Below are 20,119 nucleotides of genomic sequence, written 5' to 3' on the forward strand. Positions count from 1 at the left end.
AGTGGACCGCTGTTTCAACCCAACGGATCTGAAGATCTTTGACATACTTTTAACGTGACTGTTTCCACAAGACCTTCGACTTCATTTACTTATTATCAACCGGAGCCTTATATGGCTCATATCTTGATAAGCCAAATTGTATGACCAAGTTCGGATTACCTCTTCTCATTCGTCAATTACGTTTTCCTCATGTCGATGCTCAAATAATACAAAGAGCTCCTCCTGCCTACTATTCGACAACTCAGACATCACTATGCGTTTGATAAACGTTAATACACTCAAATTAGAGGAATTCCAAAGGAAAGTGCCCCGTTACGCTATACTCTCGCATACGTGGGGAGCCGACCACGAGGAACTATCATTTCGCGACATCAACGAATGCAATATCGGAAAAGGGAGTTTACCATTCAAAGTCGCAAAATGCTGTGAACAGGCAGAGAAGGATGGTCTTAAGTATGCATGGGTCGATACGTGCTGCATTGACAAAACAAACTCAGTAGAACTCGGTGAAGCCATCAACTCCATGTTTCGATGGTACAACGGAGCCGCTGTTTGCTATGCCTATCTGGCCGATGTCACCTCTGGGTATAATCGAAGTTTTCCCTTGGCACAATTTTGCTCCTGTCGCTGGTTCCAACGAGGCTGGACCCTACAAGAGCTTTTGGCTCCTGATAGTCTTCGATTTTATGATTCGGAATGGCGCTACTTGGGAACAAAAGCAAACAGGTCGAGCACCATTGAACGGAAAATCGGGATACCGCGACGATTCTTGCAAGGAACGGCTTTGGGCGAGGCAAGCATTGCTCAGCGTATGTCATGGGCCTCTAAGAGAGAAACAAAACGAGAGGAAGACATTGCTTACTGTCTTCTTGGGATTTTTGATGTAAACATGCCAATGATCTATGGCGAGGGTGGCGTTCGAGCGTTCACTCGGTTACAGCGAAAAATCATGAGAAGCTCGAAGGATGAATCTATCCTAGCTTGGGGTTTTCAAGCCATTGAACCACCAACGATTGACTCCGAAGACCTGGCCGTATCGGCAGGGGTACTTGCAGCATCTCCAGCTGACTTTACCAACTGTGGAGAAATAGTCCCACGAAAGGACAAGGCAAAGTCTCCGACTACATTCACTATTGAAGGGGGCCTCGTCCGGATTAGTCTCCCTTTGTTTTCAACAATAACTGGTGAGGTCTTTGGACTACTAAACTGTGGTCCTCAGCACGAACGCAAAGCAGTGGTAGGAATCCCACTGAGTGATAAGCCGTCTGGCGAGTATCTAAGGCCACAAGGGCGCTCTTCGTACAGTTTCTCAATTGATAAAACCCGTGCCCCAGCCCAGCCTGTGTATATTCAGATCGGGCGGGAGAAGAAGAGCGTCTCGGAAGTCAGTGCTCAGAATTACTTCTATATCGATGATCCCATTGAAACAGGATTAGAATTGATTGAGGTTGAACCGCAAAGTCGCTGGTGGAAAGACCGTTCTCTCATCATGACATCGAACGACCCTGCTGACGATACTACACAACAAACCTGGACCCGATTCCGTACTGAAGGTGAAGGGTCCAGCGACTTTCTGGTGCTTCTCGAGTTTCAATCGCAGGGGTCGCAAGTGCAGGCTCGATGCCACTTAATGACAGCATCAAGAAGTACATCACTGGTGGATGTAGCACAAAGAGCCAGTTGTATAAGGCAAGACGCATTCGGTAAATCAGGTGCCAGTGACAGCACCCACAGCATTCAGGCCAGCGTGGAACGAGACAGCGTGCAAGAGATATTTGTGGTGAAATTGACCGCAACAGCGAGTCCGCCCAGCGTTACCATTGATGCCACATTTGAGTTAGAAGTATTGATGCTTAAAATTGAACTGGAGAGCATAATGAAGGATGAAGATGATCTTCGTCTTGAAGCAGAGTATTTCGACAAGCCTGAAGAAGAGACAATTTCCTCCTTCGAATCTGCCAAAGCAAGCTTGAGTGAAATAGAAGAGGAAATTAAAAGGTTGAACGAGCAGAAAGTTCGACTACTCAAACTACTTAACAGAGCTTCACGGAGTGTCCGAGTGGAGGAGTTTAGGCAACGGGAAGCCATATTGTCGGAACGCAGAAAGTCATTTGCAGGGAGATTGGACGGGCGGCAACAAGCAGTATTGAACAATGGATACGGCCTGCTTCTTCATCAGACTCCGGGTAGGGATACTGTGGCAGTCAATTCCTCGGCTAATCCATCAGTGGTTCAAAGCAGTTCAATAGGACATTCTGGTTGGGTTCACGGTTATGACGAACCGATGCTTTCTGACACTGAAGTCGAAGAAGCTGAGGCCGAACTGGCGGAGCTGGTAGATTCTGAAGTTGAACTGGCGAAAGTCATCGATGAAATGTTCAGGAGGGATCACTTTCTTAGCCAGCTTTTCAGCGACAAAAGGGGTTTTATAATATACTTATACAAAAAGGCCCTGGATATGTATCCGGACAGCGACCAGCACCCCGAGTACAAAAACATCGTGACAGACACAATCAATGTGTCCATGCACCAACAAGTGTTCTATTGCGGTGAGTTCCGCCAAATCCAATCACTTATGGTTCTCATATTCTTATTGCTTACTTATAACTTCGAGGACTATTTTTAAGATGATGGTTCAGCAATTGGACATGAAGATCGTTGGGATGTCCAAAAGAAATTCGTGAAGCTGCTCGCCAAGCTCACTACTCAAGTCATTCCCGCTGGCAAAGGGGTTGCGCTACGTTTCATCAACCGCGAAGTTGATAACTCCCCTAACCTCACATTTGAACGGGTGCAGAAGATCATGGATTCCATGCCATTGAGGCTCGGTAGCAGCACGGCGATTGGGAGAAACTTAAAATCTAGAATTCTTGAGCCTCTAGTCTACAGCAAGATCATTTCTCAGAGCCTTGACAGGCCACTGCTCATCACTATCACGATTGCTGGCCGTCCGGAAACCGAAGCTGAGTCCGAATTCATGAACGCTATCAGAGAGTGTGGCAGAAAGCTAGAACGCGCCGGATACCCCCGCAACAGTACGTAGCCTTATACCCATGCTCCACTCCCACCTCGTCAACCCCAGGTGGTAACCACTGATCTGATCAACCTGCAGCTGTGGTATTCATGATCTATCAAATTGGCACAAACAAAAAGACCGTGGAGTTCCTACAACGTCTTCAAGGCGATCCGGATATTCTCCCTGTCACCAATGTTATTCCTCATCATAAATGTATGCCCCGTGTTCGGTTCCGTGGGTCAAATTCTATGCCTACTAATATATTGAAGATCGTTTGAGAATGGAGGTCATCCGTGACAGAGATGGCTTGGAATATGATTACAGAGTATGGTCTTCCATCATCTATCCCTGGTATTTCCCGGCTGGTTGACTGATACTGACGGATTTTTTCTTCAGATAATACAGCACCTATCTGATTTCCTTCATAGAGCGGGGGTAGTTTTCCCATAGGGAGCCCTTAGTACCTACAAAGTATCACCTTGTCCGGCTACATGTGCTTAAGATGGTGGTGTCTATCTTGCGTATCACCTGAAGTCCCACATATAAGCTGATTAATGTAGACCGTTGATTAAAAAAGCCAACCCAGCCAGTGTTCGCAAGTGAGATCTGCAGTAGGACATAAAGAATCAGGTATTGGTATCTTTCTTGGCTTCGATCGCCATGAACACCCCTACGAATAAGTAGTGCCAGATCAGCTACAGTAGTGTTTCTGGAGCCTTAAATGGCGCCTTTCCAGGATATCTTATGAATCAAAGTATCGAAACCCGCGTGAGTAACCCAATGAGAAGACTGTTTGGAACCTTGGTGATGGAATAGTGTCTGTTAGACAACGAGAGCGGCGTCTCTCAAAGTTAGTTGATGTTGTCATGATACATCTCCGGGTATCGCATTGAATACTATGCTTAGATTGTTCGAATTATAGCTGACTTCAATGATTGGCTCAATCGTGGCTACAATGAAGCTTGACATGGACAATATAATGGGTGAAATTTCAAACACCCTGCAGGACTAAGGACCGTAGCGATGTCTTGAACTAATATTGTGATATTAAAAATCATATCAACATGGAGGAAGCTTGCTTCAGTTCATATAGCCAGATTCAAAGTCATTATGCGCGGCTTTGCCAAAGTGGAAGAGGGATGGACAGAGAAGGTGAAGGGCAGGTGCCAAGCATGTGGACGTCTGGCTGCATGAACGGCCGCCTGGTCCTGAAGCCCCTGGCATCTTTGACCTCCTCCATCAACTACAACTAAAAGAGATGTTTCGGCTTCAACCACATACTTGCTCACAAGTTGAGTCTATTATACGTGCAACCTTTTTCATATCCTCACGTCATTTACCTTTCGTCATAGACTCCTACCTAGTTCGTCTAATCCAGTCAAATGCAGATCAACTTCCACCATCGCGTCTGCAAACACAACCATTCAGCGCGTATTTCCTACGTCCGGTTTCGAGGCCATCGATCCGGCAGAGGATATTGAGGAAGAGACATTGCCCACCTACAATGCAGAGAAATACTACCCCGTTCGCCTCGGGGAAGTTCTGGACGGCCGATATCAAGTCGTTGCAGGCTAAGGTGTCACATCTACAGTCTGGCTCGGTCGCGATCTGAGGTAAGATGATTTTCACTTTAGTCGACACTCCCTCGTTTTATCACCTACAATCCATATACTCTTAGCCACTTGAGCCCGCTATGTAATCACGTTTGGGGCTCCTATGCTGAAGGTGTAACTTCAGTGATTTCAAGCATGTCGCCTTGAAGATATATGTTTCCGGCACTGCGGACAGGAACCATGAACTTGACGTGTATAAACGCATGAATGCAATTAAAACAGATCATGCGGGACAAGCTCTCATTCGGGAATTATAGGATCATTTCTTCCTAGAAGGCCCCCATGGCCGTCACATATGTCTCGTACATCAACCACTTGGCCTTAGTGTTGATCAGTTTCTATTTTTCTTTCCTGGGAGGGTGATGAGCCTTGACGCCTTGAAGCCCTGCATTGCGACAGGTATTAGGTGTAGTCGATTTCCTACATACCGAAGCGCAGGTCATACATACTGGTATGATTCCGAGAAATCCTTACTATCCATTGTGGCTGACAGTTCCGAAGATCTACAATTAAAGAATCTGCTTCTCCCAGGTGATCCAAAGAATTTCTCGGGTCTTGAGGATTCTGAGATTGAGGAACCCTCGCCTAGAAAGGTACTTGGTCCTGAGCGCACAATCTACACCAGCCATATAGTTGTCCCCGGAAATGGGTTGCCATTGCTCAGTGACTTCGGAGAAGCCCGCTTCAGCGAGGAAGAGCATGACGAGGATATCATGCGAAATCTTTACAGGGCTCCTGAGGTGGTGCTAATGATGAAATGGGATAACAAGGTGGATGTATGGAGCAGTGCCCTGATGGTAAGAGATGGTGCTTATCGAGTCCATTCTTCATTCATCCCATACTTACCTTCATGTAGACCTGGGATATGGTCTGCTCTCAAACGCTATTCGATGGCAGAAACAGTGATGATGTTTTTGATGATCGAGTCCATCTTGCTGAGATGGTTGCAATTATGGGACCACCTCCCACCGAGTTCATCAAACGAAGCAAGGTAGGCTCGATATTCTGGGATGAGGATGGTATGTTACCAATTGAACCAGCTGCATGACATGAAGCTCAGCTAAAATATAAGTTTAGGGAAATGGAAGGAGCTTGCGCCAGTGCCGAACATGACGCTTGAGGAAAGGGCGGCTAATATCCAGGGACCCAACAAGGAAGAATTCTTAAAGTTTGTGCGAAGAGCATTAACATAGGACCCCGAGGACAGACCTGCAGCGGGAGAAGTGATATTTGATGAGTGGCTTATGAAGGGACTGCAGCTTCCCGCTCATCTGTCGAAGAATACCTACTTGTAATTAAACTTTTCTAGTAAATCAATTGTAAAGCGTTGAATTGGCCGAATCGTATGGCAAATATGAGTGCAAGATATACTTTATCGTGCACAAAAGATGATCATTCCATACTCTATACGTGAGAGCGTAGTAAATGCTCGACGATAAGTGAAAGTGGAGCCGGCGGAAGAGTTGGGGAGAAAAAGACCGGGCGGGTGCCTGAGGATCCCGGATCCAGAACGGATTCCGCTTCTGGGATTCTCGTTCTTCTTTCCGCCGACCAACCGTTCATCCATCCTCACCTCAGTCCAGCCATCATGTCGTCCCGCACCGTCTGGAGGAGTCTCCAATTGCAAGCCCGGAGACGTTTCATCGTCCCGGAGACACCATACCGCTGCTTCTCCTGCACGCGACGTGCCCAGGAGTCGCCCAAGACCAACCAGGACGATCGCATGACCCATTTCGGCTTCCAAAATGTTCCCGAAGCACAGAAGGAGTCTTTGGGTAGGTTCATCGGAGATATTCTGCATATACATGATCGAAGAAAGAAACGATTTACTAAGACTTGTGCCAATCTCTAGTGGGGGCCGTGTTCAGCTCCGTTGCCTCGTCCTACGATGTGATGAACGACATGATGTCGCTGGGCATCCACCGCCTGTGGAAAGATCACTTTGTCCGCTCTCTCAACCCCGGATCCGCACTTCCCTCTCGCGAACACGATACGGCAGGACGTGGTTGGAACATTCTCGATATCGCCGGCGGGACGGGCGACATCGCGTTTCGCATGCTGGACCACGCGACGAACATCAACAATGACCACGAAACCCGCGTAACGATCGCCGATATCAACCCGGACATGCTGGCGGAGGGCCAGAAGCGCAGCGTGCAGACGCCTTACTACAACACAAACCGACTGTCGTTCATGCAGGGCAATGCGCAGTCCATGCCTTCCATCCCGGACAACTCGGTGGACCTCTACACTGTGGTGTTTGGTATCCGCAACTTCACGGATAAGCAGGCAGCATTGAACGAAGCGTTCCGTGTGCTGAAGCCTGGTGGTGTGTTCGCCTGCATGGAATTCAGCAAGGTCGACAACGCCCTGTTCAATGCGGTCTACAAGCAGTGGAGTTTCAGCGCCATTCCCATGATTGGTCAGTTGGTGGCGGGTGATCGGGACAGCTACCAGTACTTGGTCGAGAGTATCGAGCAGTTCCCTAGCCAGGAGGAGTTCCGCGGCATGATCCAGAAGGCTGGCTTCATGATCCCGGGACGTGGTTTCGAGAATCTGACGGGTGGAATTGCCGCTATTCACAAGGGTATCAAGCCGCTTTCCCGGGCTTAAGAGGGGCAACTAAAAGGGATGGATGGATTGTTTCAGACAGTGTACACTAGCATATCTTTTTCGCCACTGTAATAATATTGATGGTCAATTATTGACATGGAAAGCAGTTGAGCCAGTCCGGAACGGCAGCGGGGAATGGATCTGCAAGACATCAGCAGCGTTGCGGATGGTGTGATGGCGGATTCCGAATGGCCGGGCGGAGGCAGACTAAGTAGGGGTTAGAACTTAGAAGAGCGTAGAAGGATGCATGCGTCGGGATCTAGAAGGTGGTGCAAAATGAAGAACAGATTTTAATTTCTAATCGTTCGGGGAGGTGGTCAGCTCTGACACGCGGATTGGAGAAGACATCCGATCCGAGGCAACCTTTCTTTATCTCTGAGGAGTCTAGATAATCCCTATCACCAAAATCAGCCACCCGGGCTTTCCCCTTCCCTCTTCTTTCCCCTCCACTTTTTTTGTTCTGTTTCGCCCCCCCACCATCGGATTTCTCCTCCTTTCCCCCTCCTCACTGCGTCTCCAGGTTCGCGTCCGGGATCTTTCTTCCCAGGCTACCTCCTGGGAGAAAGGCGCCTTCTTACTCTCTTCCCTCTCCCTTTCCCCCCCCACAGAATGGTTTCGTGACCATGGGGCACCTGAAGCAGCCATTCGCGATCCCGCTGTCGCCCGCAATGCCCCTCCCGGAGTCCAACCCCTCCATCCACGATGATTTCCTCCTTCCGATGACTCCTCCAGATCCCTCCGAGGTCCCACTAATGGGAACCAAGGACACTGCGCCCGTGACTTCAGCCCTGCAGGTTATCGCGGCGGAGCGCGCCGCTCTGGCGCATCTGGAGCATATCTACCAGACCGATCCGCTGGCACAAGATAACCTCGCGCGCGCGGTGGCTCAGATTGTGCGCACCATCAAGTATGGCGGGAAATTGGTCTGCTGTGGTGTCGGCAAGAGTGGTAAGATTGCTCAGAAGCTTGAAGCCACCATGAATAGTATGGGGATCTATAGTGCTTTTCTGCACCCCACGGAAGCCTTGCACGGCGACCTGGGCATGATACGACCGGTAAGGCTGTCCTGACCTCAAGTCAAGGGAGAACCGCTTGCTGACTGAATTCGAATGCACCAGCATGATACGCTATTGTTAATATCTTTCTCGGGCCGCACACCCGAGCTTCTGCTCATGCTTCCTCATATCCCTTCAACTGTCACGGTCATCGCTATCACTTCCCATATGGTCTCGTCGACTTGTCCTCTGCTTTCTTTCCACCCGTCAAACATGGGGATCCTCTTACCGGCACCGATCCACGAGGATGAAGAGACCTCGATCGGAGTCTGTGCCCCGACTTCGTCCACCACGGTAGCCTTATCGCTGGGAGATGCACTGGCTATCGCTACGGCTCGGCGACTACATACAGCTCCTGGCAGAGGCCCGGCGGAGATCTTCAAGGGCTTCCATCCTGGCGGGGCCATCGGCGCTGCGTCCATAGCTTTGACACCTATGAGCATGTCATCTGCGTCAAGTTCCGCCGCCCCATCAGACTATATTCCTGCTCAACAGACCGCGACCTCCTTCCCGCAGTCAGACGACAAGCCTAATCAGCGTTCTCTCGTCCGTGATATGCTCGTGTCCCTCGATCAGATTCCCAGGGTGTCTACTTCGGGTAAAGTCCGTCTTCTAGACATTCTCCTCACTGCTATCCAGCACCCCAACGCCAAGTCATGGGTCCATCTCTCACCATCCGAAATCGTGCCCCCACGGCATCTCCGCTTCGTCTCCCAGAGCAACTATGTAGATATGCACGTTTCCGCCTTCACTGAGCTGGGTCTACCTTTCGGTGTCTCCCGCAAGGATTGGTTCCGCCTCGCGAGCTCGAGCACCATCGACGACGCGCGACGGCTGGTTTCTGAGGCTGGTGCATCCTCAGGCACCCCCGTGACAGTGGTGGCCGTCATGGACGAGACCAACCCTGACCATTGTGTTGGTGTCATAGAAGCTGAGGATCTATGGAATGATTGTGATGACTAAAATATATCTATATCCCCTCCCCACTCTGATCCTGATGATGTATATGAACTCATGCCTGATATTCGTGTTCTTTCTGCCTTCCTGTCTTATATCTCCTCCTTTTCAACCACAATAGATAGCTTTGATTTGGGACATGTATCCCAAACTTGGAGATGGTTTGTCTGCATGAGTGGGGTATGTCGGTGTGCCGCAACCTCATGATGTTTATCAACTTTTCGGGTTCTTATATCTTTCACATACATATTACTATCCTCGTGGGGACCTTGTTGATGTCCATACCCACCTTCATACATACAAAACTCTTGCGTCTTTTTCATTTGATGACGTATAGAAGAGACTTACTATCATCACTACTTATACTAGATACCCGATCTCTCTGATCATGACCGCAGAAAAGAAATTCAATAACTTGTTTGTTTGTCCGATTTCAAGTCTAATTCTACCATCATCTCTGTAGGTGACCCTCTAACGTATCGGTACAGAAATTCTCAAATGAGCCAGAAACAAAATAAACAGGGTATAAACATCATCGCGGGGACATGATAGCAGCACACAAAGGCAGGCCGGAAGGACGGAGGCAGAATATTAATCTATGGTATCTTCAACGCATTACTCGTAACACAGCGGAACGCCTGATCTGATCAAGGGACATAGCATCGAAACATGACCTGAGTTCTTTTTTAGAAAACCGAAACCCACCATTATAGGTGGTTAGCAAGGAAGGGGTTAAAGCTGTTGGTTCATGTCCCGTTTCACCATTGAAGTCCGTGCCCGGTCGGAGTCAAGGGGCGCGGACGTCACGGAAGTGGTATATCAAGCACATCTTGAGAAAGCAGGGCAAAAAAAATTGACGAATGGAGAGACAGAAGAGATCAACGTTACAACGGGGATGTGATGATGACTCTGGCACCAGGCCGAGATATCCCGCGCGGTCTTTGAACTAGGTATCTCAATGGGTGCATGAGACGACCAGGGCTGACTCTGTTACAAATGACGCCCGTATGTTCTCTTTCGCTCTCTTCTGCCTGTGCTCGAGTCTTCCTGTGGCGGTGAAAGCGGGACGACTCGGAGGGTTCGTTTCAAGACGTAGTGAAATCACCAAATGGCGTTTCACCCCGAAGATCCGGGTTCTTGTCGGCCTTTGCCCTTGTCGGTTGATGCCGTGCTATCGTCCTTGTATAGATTGTGTTGTTCGATGTAATGGATCACGGGGACGGGAATCAGGTATCGTACACTCATGTCACGTCTCAGGAATAGACGGATCTTGGTGCTGCTGACGTCATTTTGGATAAGTTGTTGAATGACATGGATGTTTTTCTTCCATGTTTGCAGGGCAGCGAGAGCTTCGTCAATGTCGGTTCCGGTGCGTTCCACAATGAAAGTCTGCAAGGTGAATTAGCGGCAACCTCGGAAACTGGGAGGATGATCTGTAGACAACATACGCCGTATTTTCCAAGAATGTGGTCGAGATCCTTTTCGCTCCATACCCCAGGAGTTGACATGGTATGAACCAGATCAGCGCCTGCCAGCAGAGCAATCTGGATGGGCTTGCGAGTACCATTGCCGGCCTCGATGCCCTGTCGTACAGTGTTGATCTCATGATCAAAATGGTCCAACACCACGGCTGTCGGCTGGTACTCCTTCTGCATCGGTTCCCACGTATCAACCATCAGCCAGTCGGAGGTCTGATCCACGGCGAGTTGGCACATAGCGACACTATTAGAATCATTGCAGTTAGCGCATGAATGGAGAGGGATGGTGCGGAATGGCGGGGTTGTAGAAGGGCCGGGTGGAACACAAGAGCCTTACCGATGCTCAGCGCTAGCCAGACCGGCCTTACGATAGGCGTCTGACACCGGGGACAGGTAACCCCCGACCAGTTCAAAGTCCGTGCTGAATTTGACGTAATCGGCGGCCATTTCGAACATGCGCAGGTGCAAGTAGGTGATGGGCGAGAAGGAGCCACAGGCCACCAGGAGAAGAGGGGTCTTTTCGGGGTCGTCCATTGTGCGCTTCAGACGAAGCTCAGGGAAGGCGTAGTCATCCATCGGAGCCGGAGGCAAAGGCGAGGATCGCCGGTGGACATCGTCACTGATTGTGTCGGTCATGGTTGCAGATGAGAGGCAGAATGGTGTCCCAGGATGGTGGGAGAGGCTGGGAGGGACCAAAACTGGCCCAAAATAGATGGAAATTTGGTTGGAAGATTGAAACGGAGACAGACGGAAGAGAGTTCGGGAGGGATGGAATGGTAAGAGAGATGATATGGACGATGAATGAGATTTGAGTTCGCCGGTAAAAGGATGGGATGCGGGCGCAGGGGGGTTAGTCAGCGTGGGGGAAATGCAAGAGGCGGGCGGGGAAGAAAAAACGACCAAGACGGATGTTCGGTGTGTGCCTCGGGCGCGATCACATCATCATCAACCACCGTATCGAGCATTTACCACCGAGCCCCATTTATAGTATGGCCTTGCGCAGGCAATCATGGTGTGCCTAGCAGGTTCTCAATCTCCCACCTAATTAGCTATGCTTGAGTGTTTTGACTCAATGAGAATATCATCCCCGTCTCAGAGAATCTCCCAAAGTGGTCTATGTCCGTCGCATACCCACATAGCCGGTAGCCGGCTATCTATCTCTCCATCGATCGGGCCCAGCACAGCAGCCCTGTGAGGGGGTAACTTGGTGCCTGTCATCCATCCTATTCCATTCTTTACCCCCTCAAGGCCGGTCTAAAAAGTATCCCTTGAATTAATCCCCCCACAGGATTTCTCTCTTCCAAGCCAGTCAACTCCTGTCCACACTTCCCATAACAGTTATTTGCAGGCATCCTCCAATTGAGGACTGGTGTGAGTCACCATCCCCATGGCGACGTCCACTCACTCCGCATGGTTCGGGAAGAACTGCTTCGCCTATCTACTCCATAGTCCATACACGGGCAGAATTACCCTGTCTTGCCGCAAGATTTTCCCAAAAGAATTTAGGTCGTTAAGGTGGAGACCAGCCCGACGCTATAGCCGTTACGGTGCTATCTATTGCTCCATTAGGCATAAGTATCAATCTCCTCAACTCTTGCATGCATCGCTGAATTAACCGTGGGTTAACGGGAATTAAAGCTGTTCACACATCCGACCGGGTAATGAATCCGAGGCACGCACGCGATAAGATTCATTGAAAACCCCGCGCAGATGCAGTCATCTGCAGTTCTGCACTGAGTGGAATGTCACAGATGTGGTGCTCTGATATGGAAAATGGGAAAATGCAGATCAGGGCAGTATGGTGCGACCCCAAGGTACTTACAGAGTAGATTTGCCGGCTTTCTGCATCAGATAAGAGAAGGTACGAAGCCAAGTGGTTTGTTTGCTTACCTTCACACAAAGTACTATATGGGTATAACTACTGTGATGATCACTGCCCCTCAGGTAGCCAATCGTCACTTATAAATAGTATCAAGGAGTATCAGCAAGGGGCCTGTCACGCTACCCATCTACAGTATGAGTTTCATGTGATTGTAGTGATACTTGGTAATGCTGAAGACCTGGGATGACACCTTAATGGTAACCTCTTTAAGATCCGTGGATTGCAACATTACTCATTACTCCTAGTAGTAGATAGCCAAAAGCGGGATATGCATTTGCCCGTTCAAGCCCGACAACATGCTACATCAACTACAGATACTCTTAAATGATACTGAGGAAACAGGTATACTTAGCAATTTCTGGTAGATCACTGTGGTAGTTACTGGTCTAAACAGCTGTTTAAGCCCTTTAGTCCTTGGCTACTGTGATGGAAATCTCTCCAAACCGGTCATGCTATTAATCAGCCTCTACTGCAGATAGTTAACTACTAGACACAAGGGTACAGGAAGAGGTCAGACCCCGTTGACCGCAATGGTCTAGGTAAACCAGTTAGATTTAATTCTCCAGATTAATAATCGGCTCATTCCGCATCGAAAGATCAAGATTTTTGAGATTGTATATCCAGGAAAATGCCGTAACTTCGCATGGGAGAATATCGGGATCTCGCTCTGTGGTGGTGGTTGAGGCTGCACTTTAGCTGTCTGACGCCTTCCGGACTGGCTTCCTCAGGCCGGCGTCACTCACCACCGCCAACCACGTCAATCATCTTCCCCCCCCAAACTCCGTCCTTCACCATCACCTCATCCACCACACTTCATTCCACCCCGATTCACGTTTCTCTGTTCTCGACCACGACTCTTACGATCATCTGCGCTTTCTGGTATATACTACTAATTGACTACGCCTTCGTTACCAGGGAACACCTTTGTTCTCTCAAGTATCGCCCCCTTCACGTCCCCGATCGGCCGTCCCTCAGCTACACCCTCCCCCGGATCGTCGACGGAACCCAATTCGCCTTTCTGCCCACGCTTGGTCAACATTCCCTAGGGTAACGGATGGCGGGTTAACGGCGACAAGTGACGAGCGAGCCCTCCTTATCTAGCTCTCGTTAGCAATCGACATATGGCCAGACAAAGGCCCAGTGCTCACCGCCAGGACCCTCTTGAGGACTCTTCCACTCAGCCAACCTCTGCTGGACCTTCCGCCACTGCCGCTAGGTACATACTTGATCTCTTTGCCCTTCACTCTTTGGCCCTGTGCCCTGTGGCCTGATACCTGGACTTCTTCCCCTCTTTCGTGGTACCCCCGCAAGAACCCGTTCCCTACAGACCTGTCCAACTGTCTTGGTGGATGGAGAGCTCTGCCCACCAGCTGCGTACTCGGCGGGAACCATCACCGTCATAATACTTTGCTATCTGGGTCGGGTGGGGATTCTCCCCTCACACTACAAGCTGTTGTTTTGTTGTCATCTTCATTCTGATCGCTCTCACGACACTCTTTACCTCTGCCCCACCCACATCCTGGAAGTGAACCTTTTCTCATGTCCTCCAGAATCACTCGCTCCGCCGCGAGAGTAGCTGCAGACTCCCTTCCGTCTACCGGCTCTGGTCCCTCTCCTGCGAACGCGGCCGCTGGTTCGGCTCCAAACCGGAAGCGAAAGGCCCCTGCGCGACGTGATCGATCGGTAGACGCCCCGGAACAGTCAAATCCTTCCTCTTCTCCCCGAAAATCCAAGCGACAGCGACGTGCAACTTCCCCCCGAGCGGCGCAGTCCCCTGCAACCACCCGCCGCGGTACTCGCAATCGTCCAGCTATGTCCCAACCTGGGTAAGATACGATCGGGATATTGATAGTATGTGGGCTGACTGAACCATGATTATAGTCCTTCATCACATCCTGCCGAGGATTCATCAAGAAATCAGGCCTCCCCTCCAGCGTCTAGACGGAAATCAAGCAGGAGCGGGAAGGTGTCACAAGGTGAGAACGGAACAGCCTGGTGGGGAAGAAGTTCTCACACCTCGGAGCCACATGGTCTACGCCCCTATGGATAGGATGAGCTGACTCTATGATAGATAATGCCTCGGCAGCTCAGCCATCGCCTCGTCGACAAAAAAAGCGCCCTTCCAGAGCCAGCCCCGATACTATCATGAAGGAGGCGGAAGAGGAGATGGAGGAGCAGGAACGAAGCGAAGAACGGGATTCTTCTCCTCCAAGTGATAGCCACGAGGGAACCATTCCCTCTGGTCTTGATGACGATGACGACGAGGATGACGGGGACCTTTTCCATAACAGTCTGTTTGGGTCGCGAAGCCCCTTGGGTCTGCAAAGCACCCTCCGTGCTCTGAGCGGCATGATGTCGGGCATGTCTTCGCGTTTGCGAGATATTCTGTGCAACCTGCGAATGAAGGATGACCCGTCCATTCAGCTGATCGCTCTGCAGGAGCTCTCTGATCTACTACTTGTATCAAATGAGGATAATCTTTCCGGCCAGTTTTCCCCTGATCCGTATGTAAAGGAATTGGTCGCCTTGATGCAGCCAAGCGATTTCGGTGAGGAAAATCCGGAGATCATGCTTCTCGCATGTCGCTGCTTGGCCAATTTGATGGAGGCCTTGCGTGGTTCCGTGGCCAATGTTGTCTACGTAGGAGCTGTCCCCGTCCTTTGCCAGAAGCTCCTAGACATTCAATTCATCGATCTGGCTGAGCAAGCTCTCAGTGTAAGTCACTCCTTGTCCTTTATCATTCAATTACCCCTGTCGGGGGCGGGCAGGCTAACCAGTCGTTGCAGACTCTGGCGAAAATATCCGTGGATTTTCCCGCGTCTATCGTTCGCGAAGGGGGTTTGACGGCTTGCCTGACGTATCTTGATTTCTTCCCGACTAGTACACAGCGTACGGCAGTTACAACGGCTGCTAATTGTTGCCGCAACCTTCCTCACGACTCATTCCCGGTGGTTAGGGACGTCATGCCTACTCTGCTCAACGTTCTCGCCAGCAATGATCCCAAGGTTGTCGAGCAGGGCTGCCTATGTGTCTCCCGCATCGTTGAAAGCTTTAAGCATAAGCCAGAGAAGCTGGAAGAGCTCATTGAGCCTGCGATGCTCAAGGCTGTGCTTCGACTGCTCTTGCCCGGCACTACCAATCTCATCGGGCCTCATATTCATACACAGTTCCTCCGTGTGCTGGCCATCACGTCGAAAGCGAGTCCGAGACTGTCCGTTGAATTGCTCAAGATGGATGTGGTCGACACTCTCTACCAGATCCTAACGGGAGTATCGCCGCCGGCAAACCTAGAGGACACCGCTGTGAAGATGGACAGTGTTCTTGTTATGCAAGCACTGATTCATCGCCCCCGCGAACAGGTGTTTGAAACTCTCAATGTTATTTGTGAGCTTTTACCGGGTGCGCCGAACCGGTTCCTCTCGGCGGACAGCTTGCTTGGCTTGCCCGCTGAAGGCGATGCTGCTCGCCAGCCAAAATCACCTAAGGCCAAGGAATCTGAAGAGAAACGGCGTTCGTTGCTCGTGGACTGCAAGACGGAATTGAAGCGCTTCGCGATGATCTTGCTGCCGACCTTGACCGATGCCTACTCTAGTACTGTTAACCTAGAGGTGCGCCAAAAGGTCCTGACCGCTCAGCACAAGATGCTGCATAATCTAGATGCCAGCTTGATTGAAGATGCATTGCGGACGGTTCCATATGCGTCGTTCTTGGCGGCCATCCTTTCACAGAAGGACCATCCGACTCTGGTGTCCTCTGCGCTACGCTGTGCGGAGATCCTTTTCCAGCGCTTGGAACATGTTTATCGACACCAGTTCCACCGTGAAGGTGTCATTTCCGAGATATTTAAGCTTGCTGAGGGACCACTATCCACAGACAAGCAGGGGAAGCCAGCGAGCGATTCATCGCCGGCCCAGGAGACTATTGTGGAATCTAAGCCATCCCACGGTGGAAATGATGTGATCGGTAGCGAAGACAATGGTGGCGACGACGCCGATGGAGGAGATGACTATGATGAGCAGGACGACGAAGACAACGACGATATGTCTGAGTCTGCAAGCTCCTCATCCTTCTCCAGCCATGCCCTTTCTGCCAGAATTGAGAATGCTATGCGTGATATTGTTATCCGCGATGCTCGTGCCTTCGTTGAACTCTACGAAGCAAGCCAAGGAAGGGATATGCGGGACAAGGCTTTGGAGACTTTGAACGAACTAAAGACCCTTGCAGCTAAGATTGAGGCATTCTATGCTGGCGATAGTGATGAAGATGGCCTTGCGCTTTTCCAAAAGCTTGCGACATATTTTGATGGCGATGCACTGGAAAGTATCACTAGCTCGGAACTTCTCAACTCTGGCATCATCAAAGTGCTGCTCGATGTGTTTGGAGATTTTCAAGGTGAGTTCTGTACTAATTCGCTTAGAGACCAATGGCTCACCACTCTCTAGCTACCTCCATGCGCGAGGCTCGCGCAGCTTTCCTACAAGCGTTTATGGGATCGACCATTTCGGAGAAGGCCCAGAGTCAAAGCACAGCAACGACGCCCTTCAGTGTCCTCATACATAAGCTGCAGGATCTGCTCAGCCGGACTGAGCATTTCGAGGTCTCCACCGTCAGCCATAATTCATTGGAGAATACTCGTAGCAATGCCGCCTACATGCTGGGCAAGCAACTCAGACTGAAGCTGGTGGCGGATGAAGACTCGGATATTCCTCGCACGTATCGAAACATCATGGTCTCCATCCACGCAATAGCAACCTTCAAAGCTCTGGATGATTTCCTCCACCCCAGAATCAGTCTTACAGATCGGCCCAGACCGTCTCGCACGCGTGAGACGATCCTGTCTCAGATTGCAAATGCGGCACGTCTCCGAGATCAGCTGGCCGGTGGCGAGTTCCCTGCAGGCGATGCCGCCGCCACGCCTCGAGCATCATCAAATACCGGCAGACCAGCGCGCCCAGGAGAGACACTGTCGGGTGCCAACGATTCGCCAGCTGAGGGACGTGACCACAGTTCCCGGTCTAGGCGGTCCGGTCGGCATCAAGCTTCAGGCGAAAATGAGCACGAGAATGAACCCCTCGAGTGTGCCGACGAACGGCAAATGAGTGATGACGAAGATCCGGAAGATGACGGCGAGGACGAAGAATTGAACGCTATCGTCGATGACTTGGAGGATGATCTCTCGGACGATAACGTCCATGACCCGACTGCTGTCAACATGGAGGTAGCATCTTCGGGTAAGGTCACTGCTCGGAAAGAAGACGGCACTCGCGTGGCTACTCCTTCGCAAACGACACCGGCGTCCAAGTCATCCGCGTCGGCTTCTAGTTCTGCGCAGAATCCTCCCGGTGGCAGTTCGCTAGCAATGGCCGGGCGACCTTTCGCCTCCTATGCGGCTGCTATGGCATCGATTCCTTCCGACTGGCATATCGAGTTTAGCGTGGACGGTGAACCGGTCTCGAACGAGACCACCATTTATCGCGCTGTCCATCACAACCGTCAGCACACTGAGCCCCATGCCCGGAATGTTTGGTCTGCCGTTCATACGGTCAAGTTTAGACGGGTACCAGGTCCGCCGCCACCAGAACCTTCCACGCTCACGCAAGGTACATCCGGTTCTACGCCGAAGGACGATAGCAACGATATGCCTGCGTCGCTCAGTCAAGACCAAACGACGGCATCCATCCTCCAGTTGCTTCGTGTCTTGCATGAGATGAACACCACCCTTGACGATATACTTGCAGAGACGAAAGACCTCGTTTCTCTCACACCGGAGCCATTGGCGCAGTTCATCAATACAAAGCTCACAGCCAAGCTCAACCGACAACTGGAAGAGCCACTTATCGTGGCAAGCAGCTGCCTTCCCAGCTGGAGTGAAGATCTCGCTCGCCTCTTCCCGTTCCTCTTCCCGTTCGAGACGCGTCATCTGTTCCTTCAGTCGACGGCGTTTGGGTACTCTCGCGCAATGATGAGATGGCACAACTCCCAGAACGATGACAACCGCAGCGATCACCGGCGCGATGACCGGCCTATCCTCGGACGGCTACAGCGACAAAAAGTACGGATCTCGAGAAGTCGTATTCTCGACTCTGCTATGAAGGTGATGGAGTTGTACGGTTCTTCGCCAAGCGTATTGGAAGTTGAGTACTTCGAAGAAGTCGGTACCGGTCTAGGTCCCACGCTGGAGTTCTACTCTACCGTATCGAAGGAGTTCTCAAAGAAGAAGCTCAAGCTTTGGCGTGAGAATGAGTCCGTCCACGGCGATGAGTATGCCTTTGGCAAGCGTGGCCTTTTCCCGGCACCTATGAGTGAGGAGCAAGCCACTTCCGAATCTGGCAAGAAACAGCTTCAGCTGTTTAAGGTTCTGGGCAAGTTTGTTGCTCGGTCCATGCTGGATTCGAGAATCATCGACATTTCCTTCAACCCGGCCTTCTTCCGAATCGCCGCCAGCTCATCTTCTGTTGCCCCCTCTCTTGGCACGGTCAAAGCAGTTGACCATGACTTGGCAAAATCATTGCTTCTGCTGAAGTCGTTTGCCAACGCTAAGAAGGCCGTGGACGACAACAGGACACTGTCGAAAGCTCAGAAGACTCAAGCCCTGCAGCAGATCGAGGTGGGTGGAGTCAAGGTGGAAGACTTGAGTTTGGATTTCACTTTGCCCGGATATCCGGCCATCGAATTGGTCAAGAACGGCTCTAACATCCCCGTAACGAACGAGAATGTTGATCTGTATGTCGATCGAGTGATAGACATGACTTTGGGTAGCGGTGTCCAGCGACAGGTGGAGGCCTTCCGGGCCGGGTTCTCGCAAGTGTTCCCCTACTCTGCGCTTCGGACCTTCACCCCCCAGGAGCTTGTCATGCTGTTTGGCCGAGCTGAGGAGGATTGGACCATTGAAAGTAAGAATACGCTTGCATATGCGCTTCTAGAGATAGCTAACAATTTTTCTTGCAGCTCTGATGGACTCGATCAAGGCCGATCACGGTTTCAACATGGACAGCCGAAGCGTGCGGAATTTGCTTCAGACGATGAGTGAACTGAGCCCTCAACAACGGCGAGACTTCCTACAATTTGTCACTGGCAGTCCTAAACTCCCAATTGGAGGTAGGTACTTTGAGCTCTGATTATATGAAGTTATACTAACAGAATATTTAGGTTTCAAGAGTCTCACCCCCATCTTCACGGTGGTGTGCCGTCCTAGCGAGCCGCCTTATACACCAGATGATTACCTGCCGAGTGTCATGACCTGTGTCAACTACTTGAAGCTTCCAGACTACAGCAGCCTGGATGTACTGCGCGAGCGGCTATCAGTTGCCATCAAAGAAGGCCAGGGAGCCTTCCACTTGTCATGATTGTTGCACATACGATCCGTTGATCTACTCGCATCTTGCCATGAAGGATTTCGAATGACGCAAAACATAACACGAGCAAAGAACCCGATCGCGCACAGATGGTGCGTCGAAACGATAGCTAACTACATACCCTTATGGTTGTAAAAGGGAGGTATTCAT

The 20,119-nt window shown here is 50.7% G+C and overlaps 7 protein-coding genes across 7 annotated transcripts; 6 read left to right on the forward strand and 1 right to left on the reverse strand.

Annotated features, from left to right (window-relative positions):
- Positions 1 to 253: 253 nt before the first annotated feature.
- An11g06570 (uncharacterized protein) lies at positions 254 to 3,386 on the forward strand (the record flags this gene model as incomplete). Its single annotated transcript, XM_059750341.1, has 4 exons — positions 254 to 2,549; positions 2,640 to 3,035; positions 3,113 to 3,229; positions 3,286 to 3,386. The coding sequence occupies 4 exons, from the start codon at positions 254 to 256 to the stop codon at positions 3,384 to 3,386; spliced, it is 2,910 nt and encodes a 969-aa protein (XP_059606342.1).
- Positions 3,387 to 4,634: 1,248 nt separating this feature from the next.
- On the forward strand, positions 4,635 to 5,822 carry An11g06580 (uncharacterized protein; the record flags this gene model as incomplete). The annotated part of the gene is made up of 5 exons (XM_059750342.1): positions 4,635 to 4,663; positions 4,742 to 4,822; positions 4,988 to 5,426; positions 5,486 to 5,648; positions 5,707 to 5,822. The coding sequence occupies 5 exons, from the start codon at positions 4,635 to 4,637 to the stop codon at positions 5,820 to 5,822; spliced, it is 828 nt and encodes a 275-aa protein (XP_059606343.1).
- A 395-nt stretch (positions 5,823 to 6,217) lies between these two features.
- On the forward strand, positions 6,218 to 7,242 carry An11g06590 (uncharacterized protein; the record flags this gene model as incomplete). Its single annotated transcript, XM_001394600.3, has 2 exons — positions 6,218 to 6,404; positions 6,482 to 7,242. 2 exons carry the CDS (start codon positions 6,218 to 6,220, stop codon positions 7,240 to 7,242), a joined length of 948 nt encoding a protein of 315 aa, XP_001394637.1.
- A 623-nt stretch (positions 7,243 to 7,865) lies between these two features.
- Positions 7,866 to 9,260, forward strand: An11g06600 (uncharacterized protein; the record flags this gene model as incomplete). The annotated part of the gene is made up of 2 exons (XM_001394601.1): positions 7,866 to 8,297; positions 8,361 to 9,260. 2 exons carry the CDS (start codon positions 7,866 to 7,868, stop codon positions 9,258 to 9,260), a joined length of 1,332 nt encoding a protein of 443 aa, XP_001394638.1.
- A 1,110-nt stretch (positions 9,261 to 10,370) lies between these two features.
- An11g06610 (uncharacterized protein) lies at positions 10,371 to 11,368 on the reverse strand (the record flags this gene model as incomplete). Its single annotated transcript, XM_001394602.3, has 3 exons — positions 10,371 to 10,643; positions 10,703 to 10,976; positions 11,070 to 11,368. The coding sequence occupies 3 exons, from the start codon at positions 11,366 to 11,368 to the stop codon at positions 10,371 to 10,373; spliced, it is 846 nt and encodes a 281-aa protein (XP_001394639.1).
- A 1,137-nt stretch (positions 11,369 to 12,505) lies between these two features.
- An11g06620 (hypothetical protein) lies at positions 12,506 to 13,297 on the forward strand (the record flags this gene model as incomplete). Its single annotated transcript, XM_059750343.1, has 5 exons — positions 12,506 to 12,593; positions 12,677 to 12,778; positions 12,870 to 12,956; positions 13,112 to 13,153; positions 13,239 to 13,297. The coding sequence occupies 5 exons, from the start codon at positions 12,506 to 12,508 to the stop codon at positions 13,295 to 13,297; spliced, it is 378 nt and encodes a 125-aa protein (XP_059606344.1).
- An 856-nt stretch (positions 13,298 to 14,153) lies between these two features.
- An11g06630 (uncharacterized protein) lies at positions 14,154 to 19,960 on the forward strand (the record flags this gene model as incomplete). The annotated part of the gene is made up of 8 exons (XM_059750344.1): positions 14,154 to 14,440; positions 14,496 to 14,590; positions 14,686 to 15,329; positions 15,401 to 17,006; positions 17,057 to 19,337; positions 19,374 to 19,507; positions 19,563 to 19,712; positions 19,764 to 19,960. 8 exons carry the CDS (start codon positions 14,154 to 14,156, stop codon positions 19,958 to 19,960), a joined length of 5,394 nt encoding a protein of 1,797 aa, XP_059606345.1.
- Positions 19,961 to 20,119: the final 159 nt, after the last annotated feature.

This window comes from Aspergillus niger (assembly GCF_000002855.4).
Source record: "Aspergillus niger supercontig An11".
In the NCBI taxonomy this organism is placed as follows: Eukaryota; Fungi; Ascomycota; class Eurotiomycetes; order Eurotiales; family Aspergillaceae; genus Aspergillus; species Aspergillus niger.